The sequence below is a fragment of the Salminus brasiliensis genome, chromosome 15, assembly GCF_030463535.1.
Source record: "Salminus brasiliensis chromosome 15, fSalBra1.hap2, whole genome shotgun sequence".
Taxonomy (NCBI): Eukaryota; Metazoa; Chordata; class Actinopteri; order Characiformes; family Bryconidae; genus Salminus; species Salminus brasiliensis.
The window spans coordinates 22,192,141-22,209,208 of NC_132892.1; the positions used below are offsets into that span (position 1 = coordinate 22,192,141).

General features: G+C 38.8%; 1 protein-coding gene across 3 annotated transcripts in view; it reads left to right on the top strand.

The window, feature by feature from the left end:
• Nucleotides 1–17,068, top strand: part of sorcs1 (sortilin-related VPS10 domain containing receptor 1) — a 262,548-nt gene that overhangs the window by 228,469 nt on the left and 17,011 nt on the right. For all 3 annotated transcript variants that reach the window (XM_072656709.1, XM_072656708.1, XM_072656710.1), the window contains exons 15-21: nt 423–540; nt 5,396–5,529; nt 10,356–10,469; nt 11,459–11,630; nt 12,152–12,338; nt 13,931–14,064; nt 15,751–15,874. In XM_072656709.1, the coding sequence (XP_072512810.1) occupies nt 423–540; nt 5,396–5,529; nt 10,356–10,469; nt 11,459–11,630; nt 12,152–12,338; nt 13,931–14,064; nt 15,751–15,874 (983 nt within the window). The remainder of the gene's footprint in view (nt 1–422; nt 541–5,395; nt 5,530–10,355; nt 10,470–11,458; nt 11,631–12,151; nt 12,339–13,930; nt 14,065–15,750; nt 15,875–17,068) is intronic.

A 17,068-nucleotide genomic window follows, 5' to 3' on the forward strand; every position in this document is an offset into this window, starting at 1 on the left:
ATAACTACATAATTATTTGATGTATTGTGTAAGTACATAATTGTATTAAATGGGTTTAAAGACTTGTTTAACCCAATTAGCATCATGGCCAACATGGCAAAACAAAAAAAAAGGTTTTCACAGTCAGTAACCATCACTTTGTCATTTCACCTCATCTATGCCTCCAACTCTGAGTCAGAGAGTCAGTTTTGTTTTTCAGAGTCAGAAATTATCACTGAAAAAAGTTTGCTTGTGAGTCGACTCAATGTAACGACCTTCCAGGACAGAGGAAGATTCTCATCCACACACATAGTTATGACAGCGGCGCCGTTAGCATACCTTACCAGTCCTTCCTCGTCTTGATAATCGTTTGAGTCAGTGCTGACCGAATATGCGGGCGCTTGCCAGACACACGGTAAATGATGGGCTGTCTTTATTTGCAGAATCTTCGGTCACGTCAGTCATCGGTCCGAGTGGCAGCTGGTGAAGATCGACTTCAGGTCTATTTTTAACAGGCGGTGCACTGAAGCAGACTACCAGACCTGGCACCTCCACAACCAGGTAAAGATCTCAGCTTCAAGCTGAGGAACGGACTTGTGCACACACTGGCTATCAAAAGTTTGAGGGCGGCTTTCAAGACTTCTATCCATTGCTGCTAACTTTTCAATCACTTTTAACCATAATAGTGTATAAACATTTGTACACAAGTCAAATAAATCTAAAATCATCATTGTGGCCTGCGCTAGTCTTTCAGTTCCCATAGCTGGAATTTTTCCCATTCTTCTTTGCAGAAGGCCTATTTTTTTCTATTCTTGGGTTATCTTACATGCACAGCTTGTTTAAGGTCTATCCACAAATGTTCTAGGTCAGGAGACTGGAAAGGCCATTCCAAAACTTTTCATTTGTGTCTCTTCAGGTAGTCCATGCTGCATATTTCATGTTTTTGATCATTATTGTGTTCGACAAGCTGCCATCTTTTTAGCTTCTGCCTTTTAACTGATGGTTTGACATTTGCTTCCAGGATTTGCTGGCATTTAGTGGAATCCATTCCTCACTGCACCCATGCAATATTGCCAATTGTCGGTTACACAAACCTAAAGGATGACAGATCCACCACATGCTTCACAGTTGGCAAGGGGTTCTTTTACTGGAATATTACTGAAATGCTGTATTTGTAGCATCCTTAAAATGTTGGGTTAAGGTTTCCTTCTTATGAGTCTTTATTATACCAAATTCTCACGCACGGTTATTGGCAGTAGTGGCAATTTCTGAATAGAGCGCAGATTGGGTCAGTTAAAACATAAAGGTTAGGAAATCCACATTTTAGAAGATAGCAAGGTGTCCCCAAACTTTTAAATGGGAGAGCCGACTGGGCCAAGTTTACTGGGCTTCTTCATATCCAACTCTTACATCTGATATTTGTCTCAATGTGCATTCTAACCCATCCCTCAGACATGTGCACATATACAAATGGGGAGAGATTGGGGTCCAAGCGCACAGTTAGCCCCTAGGGTAGGTGGGAGTTAAGTGCCTTACTCTGATGGGTAGAGCCATGCCGTTTTGCCTCTGGCTGCTGGTTTCCTCTCGTCATCTCCTGTGTCAATCATGCCATTTGAACTTTCCCATAGTGAAGGATTCTGATGCTGTGGTGGGTCTCATAGGAATGCATTTGCACATACAGTACATGGTCTACGTGTTCAATGACTGCACTACAGGTAACCTAGCATTTTTATAGAAGCGCTCAAACTCGGGCTAACATTTTAGTGAAGGAATTCTCCAACGCTTTTGAAACTTAGCTCTACCTGCTGCATCGGTAGCATACAGAGGATTTTGACAGGTTTTCCAATGATACAGAAAACACTTTGAATCAAAGCAGCTGCATACTGGTGTTGAAGCAACTGTCCATTGGCTTAATGTGTGTGTGTGTGTGTGTGTGTGTGTGTGCGCCGACAGGTTTTCTTAGGGCATGGGGAAACGCTGACATTATTGTTTGTGGTAATTAGCCATTCAGTAATAATGCTGCAATTACAGTAATCTCTTATTCCAATAACCATGTGCACCAGTGCACACACTATTACTCCCTACTTCACTCCTGCATCTGCTTCAGACTTAGGGAGTGTCTACAAATTGACTTACTGGAAGAACTACTGCTGTTACAATCAGTATTACTAATATTAAACTAAAAAGTTTTCTTTTGGTAATAAGACCAAAAATTCAACCTGAAATCAGATCTGTACTCAATTGCTGTAACCGTCTTAGTAAAACATGCTAAGTGTAGGTAAATTGCCTCTATTTTTAAAGCTGATTCCACTCATTAACACTTCAGTTAAAAAAAAATGTTGATGCTGTAACCCAACTGTTAACTTTTTACTCTATATATTCATTTTACTTGACTTGAGAACCTAAAGGTGACATATTGTACCTATTTTACACAAGCTAACACAAGACCCTGGGGTCTGTCATCCCTTTTGTTACCCCCCTCGGCTACACTAATTCTTACTTCTTTTCAAGTTTATTCTTATTTGCACCTGTTTGCATTGGCGGCCTTATATTTACTTCACCTTGAGTTCACATGTAAAAGGTAGTCGGTGGAGCTACTCAGACGGGAGCAGTTTAATTCTAATGAAATGTCTTGTGACGTAGGAAGGGGAGCCTAACCTGAGCAATATGATGAATGGGTGCCCTGTTTTATGACGATCTAGGTGACCCACACAAAACGGACAAGGTAGTTTGTAGGCTGGTTACCACTCCATACATTTACATGTATGTGCTCAATCTTTCAAAGCAACAAATCGTTTGGTTTGTCAAATGATCTCAAATAATTAAAATAATTAGACTACAAGAGGACGACACAGAAAGCCTTTCTGAGTGACTACATTTGTTGTAAGGGCAGAATTTGATTTGTTGCCAAACTGTTCCTTTAAGAGCTCAGGTTAAGAGAAAATCCAGCCAGTCTTGCATTACAATGGCCTTCTCAACATTTCATTAGCTTTATATACATCTGAAGTTCTTTCATCTATGAAAAGACGCCCGCAGAGTCAGCCCTCACTCACAGAACAGTGTGGCTGTGCCTGGCTTTCGCCGGCAGTGTCCTTGTCTTACCCGTCAGACGGTTCCTTTTTTTCCCTGGAACTGTTACTCCAGCCCCACTCACACAGTATCGAAGCAGCTCCAGCTAGTCATATCGGGCTGGATCAGATGTATCACTGCCCGTTCCTATTCTTTCCCATCTTTATGACATCTGTGAGGTCTAATCCCGGCGCTTTCAGCCGAGCCGCAGACAGCAGCACTCTCTCTGGCCTCGCAGTCCGGAGCCACTCAGGTGATTCTCTTTTAACCGATGGTGACATGCTGTCCTCCAGGGCCTGCTGCAGTCCGTGTGTTTTGCACAGAGAGAATAATGTATGACCGGGCCCAGGCCAACAGCCAACTGTCCTGTCTCAGGGGAGTCTGCAGAACTCTATGGGCTGCTACATTACACTGCCCTTTTTCAGTAGCCTTCTGAAGTGTAGCATCCAAGCTAGCGCCTGTACTGTTTCTGTCTAATTGCCGAAAAACAGAAGGAATTTTTTGGCAAAAAAATCTATTTTACTCAATTAGCAAATCAGCCAAGACATGTTTGGTGTCGAAAGTTCACTTTTTTTTTGGATTTTGCCCTGGAGCTTCAAGGCTAATGTAGCTAACAAGTTTTGGAATTAGCACTAATTACCATCATGCAAACTGAATGCATAAATCATCACAGACTTGCCTCGAATCGCTTTGAGTAAAGTCAGTGTGAATTGAAACATGATGTGATATTCGAGTGGGAAATAATTGTGAGAAGGATATTATTTTATCCACTGGCGTTTTATTGGTTTGTGAAAAGCAGGGCTTTCTGAAACGCCCATCAGAACCACAGGAAGGCGCTAGTCTTAAGACAGTCGTTGAGGACTACAGGAGTTATTCCAGGCCATGTTCATCTGAGCCTGTACGTGCAGCCGAGAATGGAGATGATGACTAGTGTTTTCGCTCAGTGAGAACATGGAGAGAAGGAGAGGGAATGATATTTGGCTATGATATTTTTAGTTAATGGATTTTTTCCCTTGTAGCTCTTACATGTTTTGAGGCAGGTCAAATTCACTGCAGTTTGTTTGGAGATTAAGGAGAAACATTATTTTCTGCTAAATATGAACAATAACTTACATAAAAAAACATCAAAAGTTCAGGCAGGATTAGTTATCAGTATTAGCAGTAATGTACACTATATGGGCATAAGTATTGGGACACCTGTGTATTTATAGTTTCTTCTTTTAAAATCAAAGGTATTAAAAAGAGTTTATCCTGTGCATCACTAAATCCCCAACTCCTCCCAAAAGTACTGAATTCATTCAACCATTCTGCAACAAGATCAAGGTCTTAGTGTGGTCAGGATCCTCATCCCCATCTCCCCACCTCATCCTAAAAGTATTGGAAGGAGCACCACTATCATTCCAGATCCACATTTCTACTGCTTCACAGCTCAATGCTGGGGGGCTTTTTACCTCTCTAGCCCATGCCTGACATTAGACATGGTGCCTGTAGGTTTATGTTTATCTGCTCCAGAGAGTCCTAATTAATTAGCAATACTTCTCTGTAATGGGTGCCACCTAAAGCAGCTGAATTTATTCTTTAGAAGGGGTGTCCGCAAACATTTGGACATTTGCATTTACCACATGACAGTCAGCATGGTATTAATCAAATCTGGGGTTTTAAATTTGTAATTTTGCCAACTACTCCTTGAACACTCTCATCTTTTGTGGCCTCCATGCGGAGATCCAACAGAGAGATACAGAGGATGTTTTCTGTATTGCACCATGTAGATTACAACAAGCAGCCAGCTGGTGAATTAGAATAAAATCTGAATTGCATTTTCTGAAACCATGCAGTCATGCATTTTGGGAGGATGACAAATGCTATGTGGATTTCATTGTTTGCCCAGTTCTGCACCACTTATTCTGATGCAAAACCTCAAGTAAAGTCCGACTATACACGACAGAAGAAGATAAATGGGCTTCCATTTCATACCGGAAAGCCTCATTTTTATTCAACCAGCTCAAATCCTACCTCTGGAAAAGAAATGGCTCAGTTTCAGTTGAGTGTAATAGAGGCAAAAAAAAAAGTAGAACTTCAAGTGCTTCTATACATGGCATGCAAGTGGAAGGCACCCTGCAACCCTCAAAAAAAAAAAAGACCCCACAGAGTTGAGGAAGAATGTGAAATTGTGAAATATGCACAGTATGTGGAAACTTTTTCTCTCTCTCTTTTTTTTTTCCACCCTCAGTGCGATGCATGCATGCTCTGTTGCTGCTGAATGTGAATTATTTATAGCAGGAGGGAAATCAGAACAAGAAAAAAAAAACAGAACTTGCTGAGATTAAAATAGTAAATCTGCTTACAGGGCGAGCCTTGTCTGATGGGCGTGAAGAGAATCTACCGGAAGCTGAAGCCCATAGCCAGGTGTGTTATGGGCAAGACCTATTCAGTCACCATGACATCCGAACCCTGTGACTGCACTGAGTCTGATTTTGAATGGTGAGTTGTTTTCGCTTCTTTCCATTATGAAGAGACAAAGGTCTGTGTTTAAATGAACGTGCTGGGGGTCAGACTTCATGTTGTACAGGCTTTCTGCAGACCAAGACGTTTTTTTCTAGCTGCCATCAATGGGACATGCTTTGGTCAGTATTATTAGATTATTAATTCAGTGTTGCTCAAAGTTCAAAAAATGTACATTAGCTTGCAGCACCGAGGTCTCTTAACGTCATGCTAGTGATCATGATTGACTACAGCTGATGGAAACATTATATGTGACAAAATAGCATGTATAGTATAATTTATGCTAATGGAATGAGGACATTAAGGTCATTTTAATTTTTAATGAGTAATTTACTCTCAATAATTTAACATAGACATGCTTTGTCTGATCAAAACTCAATCAAACAGCCAATGATACTGTGCAGAAGTTATTCCTTGTATTATTTAGTGCATTTTGACAAAGCTTTCTGTCTATACATGCTAAACTGATAGCTAGCATGGACAGCTGATCGCCAGTTGTAGGGCTATTGTTTCTCAACAGCAATAATTAGAAAATATATAGGTTTTGGGGTGTAATAGTACACAAAAGTCACAGGTCAGTGTGGTCCATCTGTGGCTCTCCATACTTTATTAGCCTTCTTTCAGGCTGAGCAGGTAGTAGTTGGGTGGTGGGTCATTCTCAGCACTGCAGTGACGCTGACTGACATGGTGGTGGAGTGTTAGTGTGTGTTGCGATGGTGCGAGTGGATCAGACACAGCAGTGCTGCTGGAGTGTTCAAACACTTCAGTGTCACTGCTGAACTGAGAACAGTCCACCGACCAGAAATATCCAGCCAGCAGCATTCTGTGGGCAGCGTCCTGTGATCGCTGATAAAGGACCCATTACCCAAATGCTACCTGTTCTGTGGTGGTCCTGTGGTGGTCCTGACCATTTAAGAACAGGGTGAAAGGAGGCTAACAGAGTATGCAGAGAAAAAGATGGACTACGGTAACTGTAACTGTAGAGTTACAAACTACATGTGAGGCTGATAAAATGGGCAGAGTGCATTCCAAACCAGGGGTGATCATATGGATGAAATATGACTGTGTGTATATATATATATATATATATATATATATATATATATATATATATATATATAAATGCATCAACTATAGATGTTTAGTATATTCAGTCATTGTGCACAACATGCAATATGGTGAAAATTGTGGGGTATAAGAACAGTGGAGTGATGTGTTGGAATAGAAAATAAGAGTTCACTGTCATGGCTGGCCCGCTATGATTAGCATTACAGTGAAGCTCTGCTAGATTAGCTCTGAGGCTGCTTCTGCTAAGTGGAAACTAGTCAACTGTGCAACTCCCAGCTGTGAGAGAGTAGGAGGAAAATAGTCACGGCAGGAAGACAAAGGGCTAGATTTTTTATTTTGTGTGTGTGTTTGTGAGATTGTGTGTGGGTTGTTTTATCTGGCCACTTTATTATAAACACCTACATTATAGCTCCTTCTTGCTGGTGTACAGTTAGCTACCAAGGGTCATCTGTTGACACACAATTTGCTTTAGCCATCTTCATTGGTCAGTATTATTAGATTGTTAATTCAGTGTTGCTGAAAGTTCCAAAAATGTACATAAACTTGCTGCAGAGGCCTCTTAACTTCATCCTAGTGATCATGATTGAATACAGCTGGTACAAACATGTGACAAAGCATGCATAGTATAATTTATGCTAATGGCATGCAGACATTAAGGTCATTTTTATTATTTAAATATATTTTAATGAGTAATTTACCCTCAATAAATAATTTAGCTAGTATGGCTGTACGTTCAGACTGACCTCATCAGTCAAAATTACAATATCAATGAAAAAAAGCTTCCTATGCTTATTCCAACAATCCTTGGGGATATTTAGATAATGAAGCTCTTGTTGAACATGTGATTGTGGAATATTCCAGATCCTTTATAAAGCTGAACAGGTGCAGAGAACAGGGTTAAGTAAATGATGAGGAACTAAAATGTACATTTTTCATTTTTTCTTTACTTTACATACATATTTATAAATAGATCGTAGATATTACAGCAGGATACAGCAGATATACTCTGCTAGATAGTTTTGTCACAATAAGATTAGAATTTTACTCATATTGTAGGTCTATACAGTGGCAAGAAAACGTATGTGAACCCTTTAGAATTGTATGGTTTTCTGCATTAATTTGTCATAAAATGTGATCTGAACCTAATCCAAGTCAAGCATATTGACAAATATAATGTGCTTAAAATAATAACACAAAAAATCGGATTATTCACGTCTTCATTGAGATCAACCATAAAAACCACATAGTTCTAGTAGATAAAGTATGTGAACCCTTAAGTGAACCCTAGTTAATGATCTTTAAAAAGTTAATTGGTAGTCAGGTGTCTTCTTAAGAAAATGAGTTTGGACGTGTGAACTAGAGCTACTTTGAGATAAAAAACACTCAAACTTTTTGAGTTTACTCTGCAAAAGAAGGATTTGCGTATATGAGCCATGCCTCCTTGAACCTAACCAGAGATGAAAAGCTGCGCAGTAATAAAGAATAAGAATAAAAAATGTGCGAGAGGGGCGGGTATCAGCAGATAAAATACAATACTGAATAAACATGTGCATTTATTGGTATTTAACTAAAGTAAAGTGTCAAGTAAAGTAAGATTGAATTATTTGAGAAGAACATGCAGCGCTACATCTGGCGTACATCTGCACATCACCATGAAAATATCACCCCAACCGTAAAGTATGGTGGAGGGAACATCATGGTTTGGGCCTGCTTTGCTGCATCAGGGCCTGGCCAGCTTACAGTCATTGAGAGGAAGATGAATTCCATAAGTGTATCAAAACATTCTACAGCTTAATATGAGAGTGTCGGCTGTTGGGTAATGTAACAGGACAATGACCCAAAACACCTGAGCAAGTCCACAACAGAATGGCTTATGAAAAACTCTGCCCTTTGGAGTGGCCAAGTCAGAGCCCAGATTTCAACCTTATAAAAATGCTATGGACAGGAAAGTGCGTAAAAAAAAGAAAAATATTCCAAATATTTATTTAGATTAACTAATGTGCTTGGGTTAGAAGTAGCACAGCAGATTTGATCCTTTTTGTAACGTTTAACCCCTTTTAGTCTCTTTCATCACTTTCGTCAGTGGAAGTTCCGTAACACGATGCTCCAAAACCATCCTTATTTATCTCCATGTCTTCTTTTCTAGGACTTCACAACTGCTTGTTTTGTAAGTTGAAAGCCATTCACCACATTCACCCCGCTCCCCCACCGTGCAATCGAATGCCGCTTTTCTCGTTTTCCCATGAATTATTTGAATTATTAATGTTGCTTTTTTGTTACGTCCCAAATCCTAAGGCCCCTCGGGTGCTGGCACTGCTTGGAGCGCCTGCTGAAAGACATTAATCAGGCGGCGTAATAGCTTTCATTAACTATCACAACGCAGCCGCATCTGTGTAGCGTGTAGCCGTAATTGCAGCAATTTGTCCCCATCGTCTAGGGCTGCGCAGTCACATTGGGTTTTAATTGTAGGACAAACAACTTAAGCTTGTGTCGTCTGGCTGCTAGATCATAAAGGCAAACACAGTAGAGTTTGTGACTGATCTCGTGTCTGGCGCGTGAGAAGATGTCCTTTGTTTTGCTGAGACGTTTTGGTCTTGTCACTGTTACCTAGGGAAGGTTAGGTAAAAGCTTTAGGTCACAAGCATTGTGTTTGCTGAACTATATCTTATTGTTAGAAGAAATGTTTTTTTGTTGTTGTTTTGATTTTCATTTTCTTTGTTTGTTTATTTGATTTTTAATTTTTACATGCTTTTCTGGGGCCGAATTCATAAAAACGTTCCTAAGAGAAAACTTTCGAATCTTTACGTTCAAAATCTTTAAATTTCAAAATCTTTTAAATCTCGAATATTCTCTTTAAAAGGTCTCAATTTTTCTAAGTTTTTCTTAAGACACTCTTTGTGATTTTCTTATGTAGCCATTTGTAACGTAGCCCTTTATATTAGCCAATTATACAACTAATCATAAACGAGGCAAAGAACATTTTTAATTGTTCAGTTAAAATCCATGCAGCAGATAGAAAAATGGTGGAAAACCAGAATCAAACCAAGCAATCCACAATTTTAGTAAATAAGAATTTAATAAACACATGATGGACTAATCTCTAGTTTTCCTTAAGTGTATATATATATATATTTAAATGTTTAAACTGATCTTATCTTCTGAAATCTTACAGCCTAAGACCCAGTGTTGGCTGGTGTAAGGTTAAGAAATGATTTAAGAATACCTATTTTCAAGTTTTTCAAATTGTCCTTAATTTTTTGTTGAGGAAAAAAATATTTTGTATATAAAATGAATTATAACATTTTTAGTAAAAAAGTTAAGAGGGAAATGTGTGAAAAATGTATCCTGAATGGTCCAACAGTAATCTGATTTTTAAACCCAGGGTCTTAAAACTGTTTATACCCTTTTTATTCCATACCATTAAACAGGCTCTTTTGGTTACTCATATGTTAATAAGCTACATTATGATTGGCTGCCCTATTCTGCTGTATGCTGCTAATTAAAAAAAGAATCTGGGCTGAAACAGTATTTTATAACTTAATTGTGAATGGGTCACAACATTTGCACAGCTAAAATTACTTATGGAAACTGTATAGATTTTGCAAACTTAAATGTAACAAATGTTATTATTAAATTATTAATTGTTATTATGAGTGAACACACATTGTTGTTATCACTACTCCTAACTATCTTGGTGTGTGTGTGTGTGTGTGTGTGTGTGTGTATGTGTGCTGCAGTGATTATGGCTATGAACGCAGGACAGATGGGCGGTGTACTCCAGCTTTCTGGTTTCAGCCTTCTTCCATGTCTAGAAGCTGCACTACGGGCCACACATTCCTCAACAGCACTGGGTGAGCTTTCATTCCACGTATCTCTCACAGTATTTCCACTGTGGCGCAGCACCATACTTAGCTAGGTTTCAGTCAAGAACAGAAAGCTGAGGCTGCAAAACTGGACAGTTAGAGACTGGAGAAACGTATCCCGGTCTGATGAATCTCGATTTCTGCTGAGGCACACTGATGGTAGGGTCAGAATTTGGTGCCAACAGCATGATATGTCACAAAAAGCACAAAATCAAAAGTCATCTTAAACTGGTTTTATTAACATGACAACAATGTTCTTCAAAAGCCTTATCAGACACTGGCTCTGAATACAGCAGAACACTTTAGGAGGTGGTAGAATGGGGAGATAGGTAGCAGTAGTGAACGTGCTGCTGAAAACTCTGCTGGAATTACATGACAAAACTATGCCAAAATGGTTGTGGAATCAATGCTTTGAAGAACTGAAGCTGTTTTAAGAACAAAATGAACTCCTACATGGTGTTAGTATAGTGTTCCTTAAATGAAAACTGAGTAATGCTAATGATGCAGTTTCACTCTCACTGTGTTTAATTCCTTTTTTAATGGATGGTGGGGAGGGGTTGCAGGTCTTTAGTCTTTTTAAAAGTATTTTCAGAGTCTTTTCAAATTCTTCTACTGTATGGTTAGCATTACTCAGTTCTTATGCTAATCATACACTAGAATGTCTTTGCTCCTTCCTGTTTGGTGCGGGAGAGAGCCCAGCTATTGGTTATTCACAATGTCCATGTCACAATTTGCACAAGCCAAGACTGAGTGATGATATTAACCTTAATTCAATTTTATCAGAACATCATGATAAGTCCAGACTGAGTTAAGACCGCTATCCAGTCTACCTTACACCAGATGATCGGTCGAGATGACGAGAGTGCTCTGCTACTCTAGCAAGACTTGGACTTGGACATCTTAATTGTCCATCGTAATATAAATAATATAATTAAATTTAATTTTATACCTTTCTCTGTGTGAATGTGTGTCTGCAGGTACAGGAAAGTAGTGTCTAATAACTGCACTGCCGGTGTGATGGACCTGTATATGGCGCGTAGACTGCCGTGCCCCAGCCAGGCCCCTAAAGGCCTCCACCTGGTCACCAGCGAGGGCAAGCTCACAGCCCTGCTGAGCCACAATGTCACCTTCCTCGTTTTCCTTGAGCAGGTGATTCATCACTACATGCTAAATGAAAACTTCACCCTAAATACTAATGTGGCCAACAAGAATAACCTGATTCCTTTGCACAATGCTAACCGTTCAATTTCAATCAAACTACAGACGAGCATGATCTGAATGCTAATATGACTTTTATAAAGGGATGCAGTAGACTCATTTAGCGTGATGCATCTGTGCCTAATGCTAGCAATGCTAATATGTTTTTTTTAATTGATCAGCTTTTATGCAAGTCTAACCCCTGAATGAACTCTGGTATGTGCTTAAATGATTAAAGAATAAGGGTTTGTCAGAAAATGTCATTTACCTTTACATTTAGTGGCCGAAGACAAGACTCTGAAAAGAGCCAGTTAAGCACTAGCTGGATGAACTGTAGATAATAAGGCTTTGTCAATGTCATGGAAATCATGAGTGATGTTTTACTCTGTGCAGAGACCGAGTTTTTGATGCATGCCTAATGCAATTACTGACATTATGTTCAATTCATTAGTGTCATGTCTGTTTTTCAACAGGGTGATGGATCAAGGACAAGCATCACAGTGGACTTTGGTGACGGTAATGCTATCACATACTCCAACGTGAGCTCCATCGAGGACGGGATCAAACACATCTACAAGAATGTAGGAATCTACAGAGTGTCCGCCACAGCTGAGAACAGCCTTGGCTCTGAGACAGCAGTGCTTTTCTTACACATTACATGTGAGTCTATCTGAGTCTTTCAAGCTAGCTTCACTGACAGTCTAATCATAAGCATACTAACGTTCGTTTGTTTCTAGAGATGTTCACAGGTCACTTTGTGCAAATCTGAGTAGAGTCTCGAGTCTGAGTCAAATCTCAGGGATACAACCTGAGGCAGACTTTTAGTTTAGTTTCTGTTACTAGCATAAACTGTACATAGTGACCTGCTCTGGTACAGCTTACTCACTACTAGTGATCCCAAAGCTAAGCTAGGTGCCTGCACCTTTCCAAACCACTTTGTGTTATACACTTTCTATATCGGCCCGATACTGGCCAATCTCACTGGATCGGATATCACAAAGAAAAAAAAGTAGAACTCGATCTATTACCCCAAACTATCAGATAAATGCATGGTTCAAGCCTATGTTACGGTATTCTAGGCTTCATAACAAAATATGTGTAACTTGCAGACAGATATCTAAATTATAACAAGCAGTAATACTTAACCTATCTAACCATGTTTTTATTTTTTACAAGCAATGAGTCCAGTTGCAGATGTGAAGTAAATGTATGATCAAAACATGGTCAAATATGTACAAATATCTAAATTCTGTTAATATTTACATCTCAAATTCAGACATATTTAAGTAGCCTGGAATCTTCTGAAAATAACATGGCACGTGTGACTGTCTTACATAAATTCATTCATTTTTCAACAAATAAAGTTACGTCAAACTATCAAAACATCTCACAAAACTGTCCTTGAGTCCAGTGCAATCATACAATATTAGTGTTACAGTGGCAACAGTGCTACAATGTACAATCTTGATTCTTAACCCTTTTGACCCAAATAGTTATCAAACATTCAGAATAATAGCTGGATAACACTAAACCTATGGCTCAAGGTGTTCAAGCATGTTTTAATAGTATTAGACATTCACTTTTTAAAGCCTTTTTTAAGTCTTAATAGACAGAGTTCCCTCTGAAAGACTCCCGAAACAATTTTGCAACACATTATGACCATAAATGAAGTTGAATAGAATGAATCTGACTTAAAGCGAGTGTTCTCCAAATAGAAAGGCTCTCACGTCCTCTAGCCGAAAACACTTGCTCTCTTTTTTGTCGGCCTGTGCTTTGACACAAAGATCATGCTCGGAAATCAATGGGAACATTAATAGGATATCTTGCTCGCCCCCTCTCCCTCTCTCACCCCTGACTGAGCTGACCATCCCAGGCGTGTTTGAGGCAGACAGATGCCATGGTGCTGAGTTATTGATCAGGGAGAGTTCCGTCCTCCAATCTGTCAATCCAGTGCCTGAGAACACAGAAACGGAGCGAAAGAAACGGCTGCCTCCGATGTGCCGGAGATGAAAAATCATCCGCAGATGGCAGAAGCCTCCCTGAGAGGAATAGCAGTGAATATATTGAAGGCGTCTTTTTTTCTCTCTCTCTCCCTTTTTCTTTGTCCTTTATTTTTTTCTCTCTGCTAGGGCTGTTTAGTTTTGAATTTCAGGGGCCGACTTTGTCTTGTAAAATATTTTTTTTCTTCTTCCCTCCTGTTTCTCTAGAATTATTTTCTCTGCCTCATGGCTCTTTTTTCTTCTTCACACTAGGTCAGCTGGAGTATATCCATCTCTCTGCTCCCTTTGTGGCGGTGAAAAATAAGGAAGTCAACTTGACAGCGGTTCTGTGGCCGAGCCAAGTGGGAACCGTCACCTACATCTGGTGGTTTGGGAACAACTCAGAGGTACTGTACTCTCTCTCAGCCTTCATGCATCACACACTGTGTCTTTGTGAGGCTCAGCGTAGGACTTAGAGAGGTGGAGGGAGTAGGAAAAAAAAGCAAGACAACATTTAAGCCTGTTTTTCCCTGTCAGACCATTGAATTTAGTACAATAACAAAAAGCCACAATTAGTTCTGATAAATCAAACAGAATAGAGTTATTATGTGTAGTTATACAACAGATTAATATATACCAGGTTTGAATAAATAACCTGTTGAATTATTTGAGTAAATATTGTTTTCTTACTTTTATCAAATTAGGATTTTCTCTTGTTTTGCAGTCAAAGACTGAGCAAATAAAAAAATTAAAAAATGAGCTTATGCTCAGAAAAGCTTGAATAATATATAGTAAATTGTCAGTTTCAACAGTCAACAACAGTATAGGACAATAACATATAATATTATTATGCAACCCAGTATTCATAATTCATAAATAATAAATACATTGCACTAAGCAATACAGTACATTAAGTATAATTAGTCCCATTATTTTGTCATGCTATGGTTACAGTTTCTTTTTCCCTTTTGTAGTATTTTGTTTGTCTGCTTCTCTATATTACTTATATCATTACCTCATTATCATATAATGTCTAGTAACGCAGTTGCTAAAATAAATTTGTATTACCAAAGTAATAAAGATGAATTTCTCTGCCAAAGCGGGGGATTGTGAGGGAGGTGACAGAAAAATAAAAATAAATGAAATCCTGGACAAATCTAGTTTTGTTAGAGACCAGAACTTTGACAAATCACTCCAGTCTGAGCCAAGACCAAGAATTTAAAAAGTGTATTCATCTCATCTTATATTCCATCAGAAGCACAACCTTTCTTAACAACTGCAGTCATATATATGTAAACTCAGCCAATCAGATTTTAGAATTGGAACAGGAAGTTTAACACTAGTAAAGGCATAAAAGTTGAAATAACACACATAGAGATACTGTAAACAGATATAATAACCTTCCATCAAATAAAGCTACCCACCTTAGCATACTAAGACATTACACTAATTAACCATGAACCAGACACACATAGTAAGTAAGATTGTTGAGTCTTTCCACCTTCAAATATAAATTAAACAAAATGTTCAGTACCTAAGTGCTATTTAGCTCCATTGTATTAAAATAGTATTATTATGAATCATGAATAATATCATACTATTCCAATAAACAATTGAATTTCACACATATCAAACCACACTGCCTGTTTTAACTGTCTTGCAATAATCTTGCAATGCAGATGGCTCTAATGCAGGGGCCAGATTCCTGCACACTTGATTCTACTCATTAATGCTGAATAGGTGCAGGTGTGTTAGGCATGTCAAGGTTAGTGGGTGTGATGGAGCAGAGGAATTAGTACTGTGCTGGACTCTTGTTTTCCCAACCTCACTCAATAGTAAGGAAGTATGTGCAATGAAAATTGGACACATGAAGATGTTAAAATAGTATTAGCATGTGTGTATTTGTGTGTGTGTGTGTGTGTGTGTGTGTGTGTGTGTGTGTGTTTTCTCTTCAGTGTCGTACCATATAAATAAATTTAGCCGTTTTGTCACAAACCAGACTGACAAGCGATTCTCATGGGATGCAGCCCTCTCTCTTTTTCCTGTCAATCTCTATCTGTGTCTTTCTCTCACCCTTGCTTACATACCCTCAGCCGGTAATCACACTGGAGGGAAGTGTGGCGTTCACATTCCCGCGGGAGGGAATAAACATCGTCACCGTGCAGGTGGCAGCTGGGAATACCATCCTGCAAGACAGGAAAACCATCGCCGTCCACGGTGAGTGGCTCTTTGCTGACAGCTAGCTAGCATGGGAATTCTTCCGGCGGTCTTGTGCTTTTACTCCTACCTCTCTCTCGCTCACTCCCTCACCCCTGGAAATAAACCCGTACTCTGCCTACAAGGCTCAAAGAGAATACACTTGCAAGCGGAGCAGCCTTGATATGTCACGTTGTTTGGTTTGCTGTGGGAAGAATTGAGACATCAGTGAGGAATGTATTTTTGTACATATATACATAAACTACAGGCTTTTCCACAACTCAGATTTACACAAACATTAAGCCAGGCCTGGATTCATTCTCCTTTAGTGGACAGACAACAAAAATCAGACGACTTTAAGGCTGTTTCTGCTTTTGTTTTTAGCGACATGTCATTTGATTGTGATGTGTCCATTTTTTGTGTTTTTAGTGTAACAAGCCTGTTACAGCCAATTTATTGTCCCAGAAATCATTGCCATAAACTTAAACTTAAACTTATTGTTATTTTAAGACCATCCTATGCCACTGACATGATTATATAATAAATAATAAAGCAATTACACCTTTTTAAGGACCAGTGAATGAATGAATGATTGAATAAATAATACATTTTTATTTGGACGATTGAGTTTTTGCTCATTTTCAGAGCCTGTCAAAACTTTCGAGCTTATTTTTAAAAGCTCATTTGCCGCAGTCTGCTCTGTGTGTATGGAGGCGCCCTGTGTGTATTGACGCACTGGTTATTGTGCGCATTGGTCACATACTCAAAACCCAAGAGAACAAGAGAACTGAATAGTGAGACTAGATAAATGGCAGTAAACATGCATGTAAACACAATAGGCAATATCGAGACCAGCAGAAATGATTGAGGTTATGTCCATATATTGTATGATAAGTCCATAATGTGACTGTAATTATCGTGACAGGTCTAGTTTGAACAAAACTTGTATGATTAAGATGTAATTTTGCATAATTCTAACTGGTGGGGTATAACCTTGCATTACTTATACAGAGAAAAACTAGAAGAATATTTAGAATATGTAGAATATTTGTCTTGAAACATGTCTAGATTTTTGTCAGTAAAAATCACTGTAATTATATTTTTATTTTTTATTTCATGTCATGTATTTTTGCATTTATTTAATTATACCTTATGTTATATTTTACAAATTATATTCTATTGTTCTAATTATCCATTATTCCATCCATTATTTGC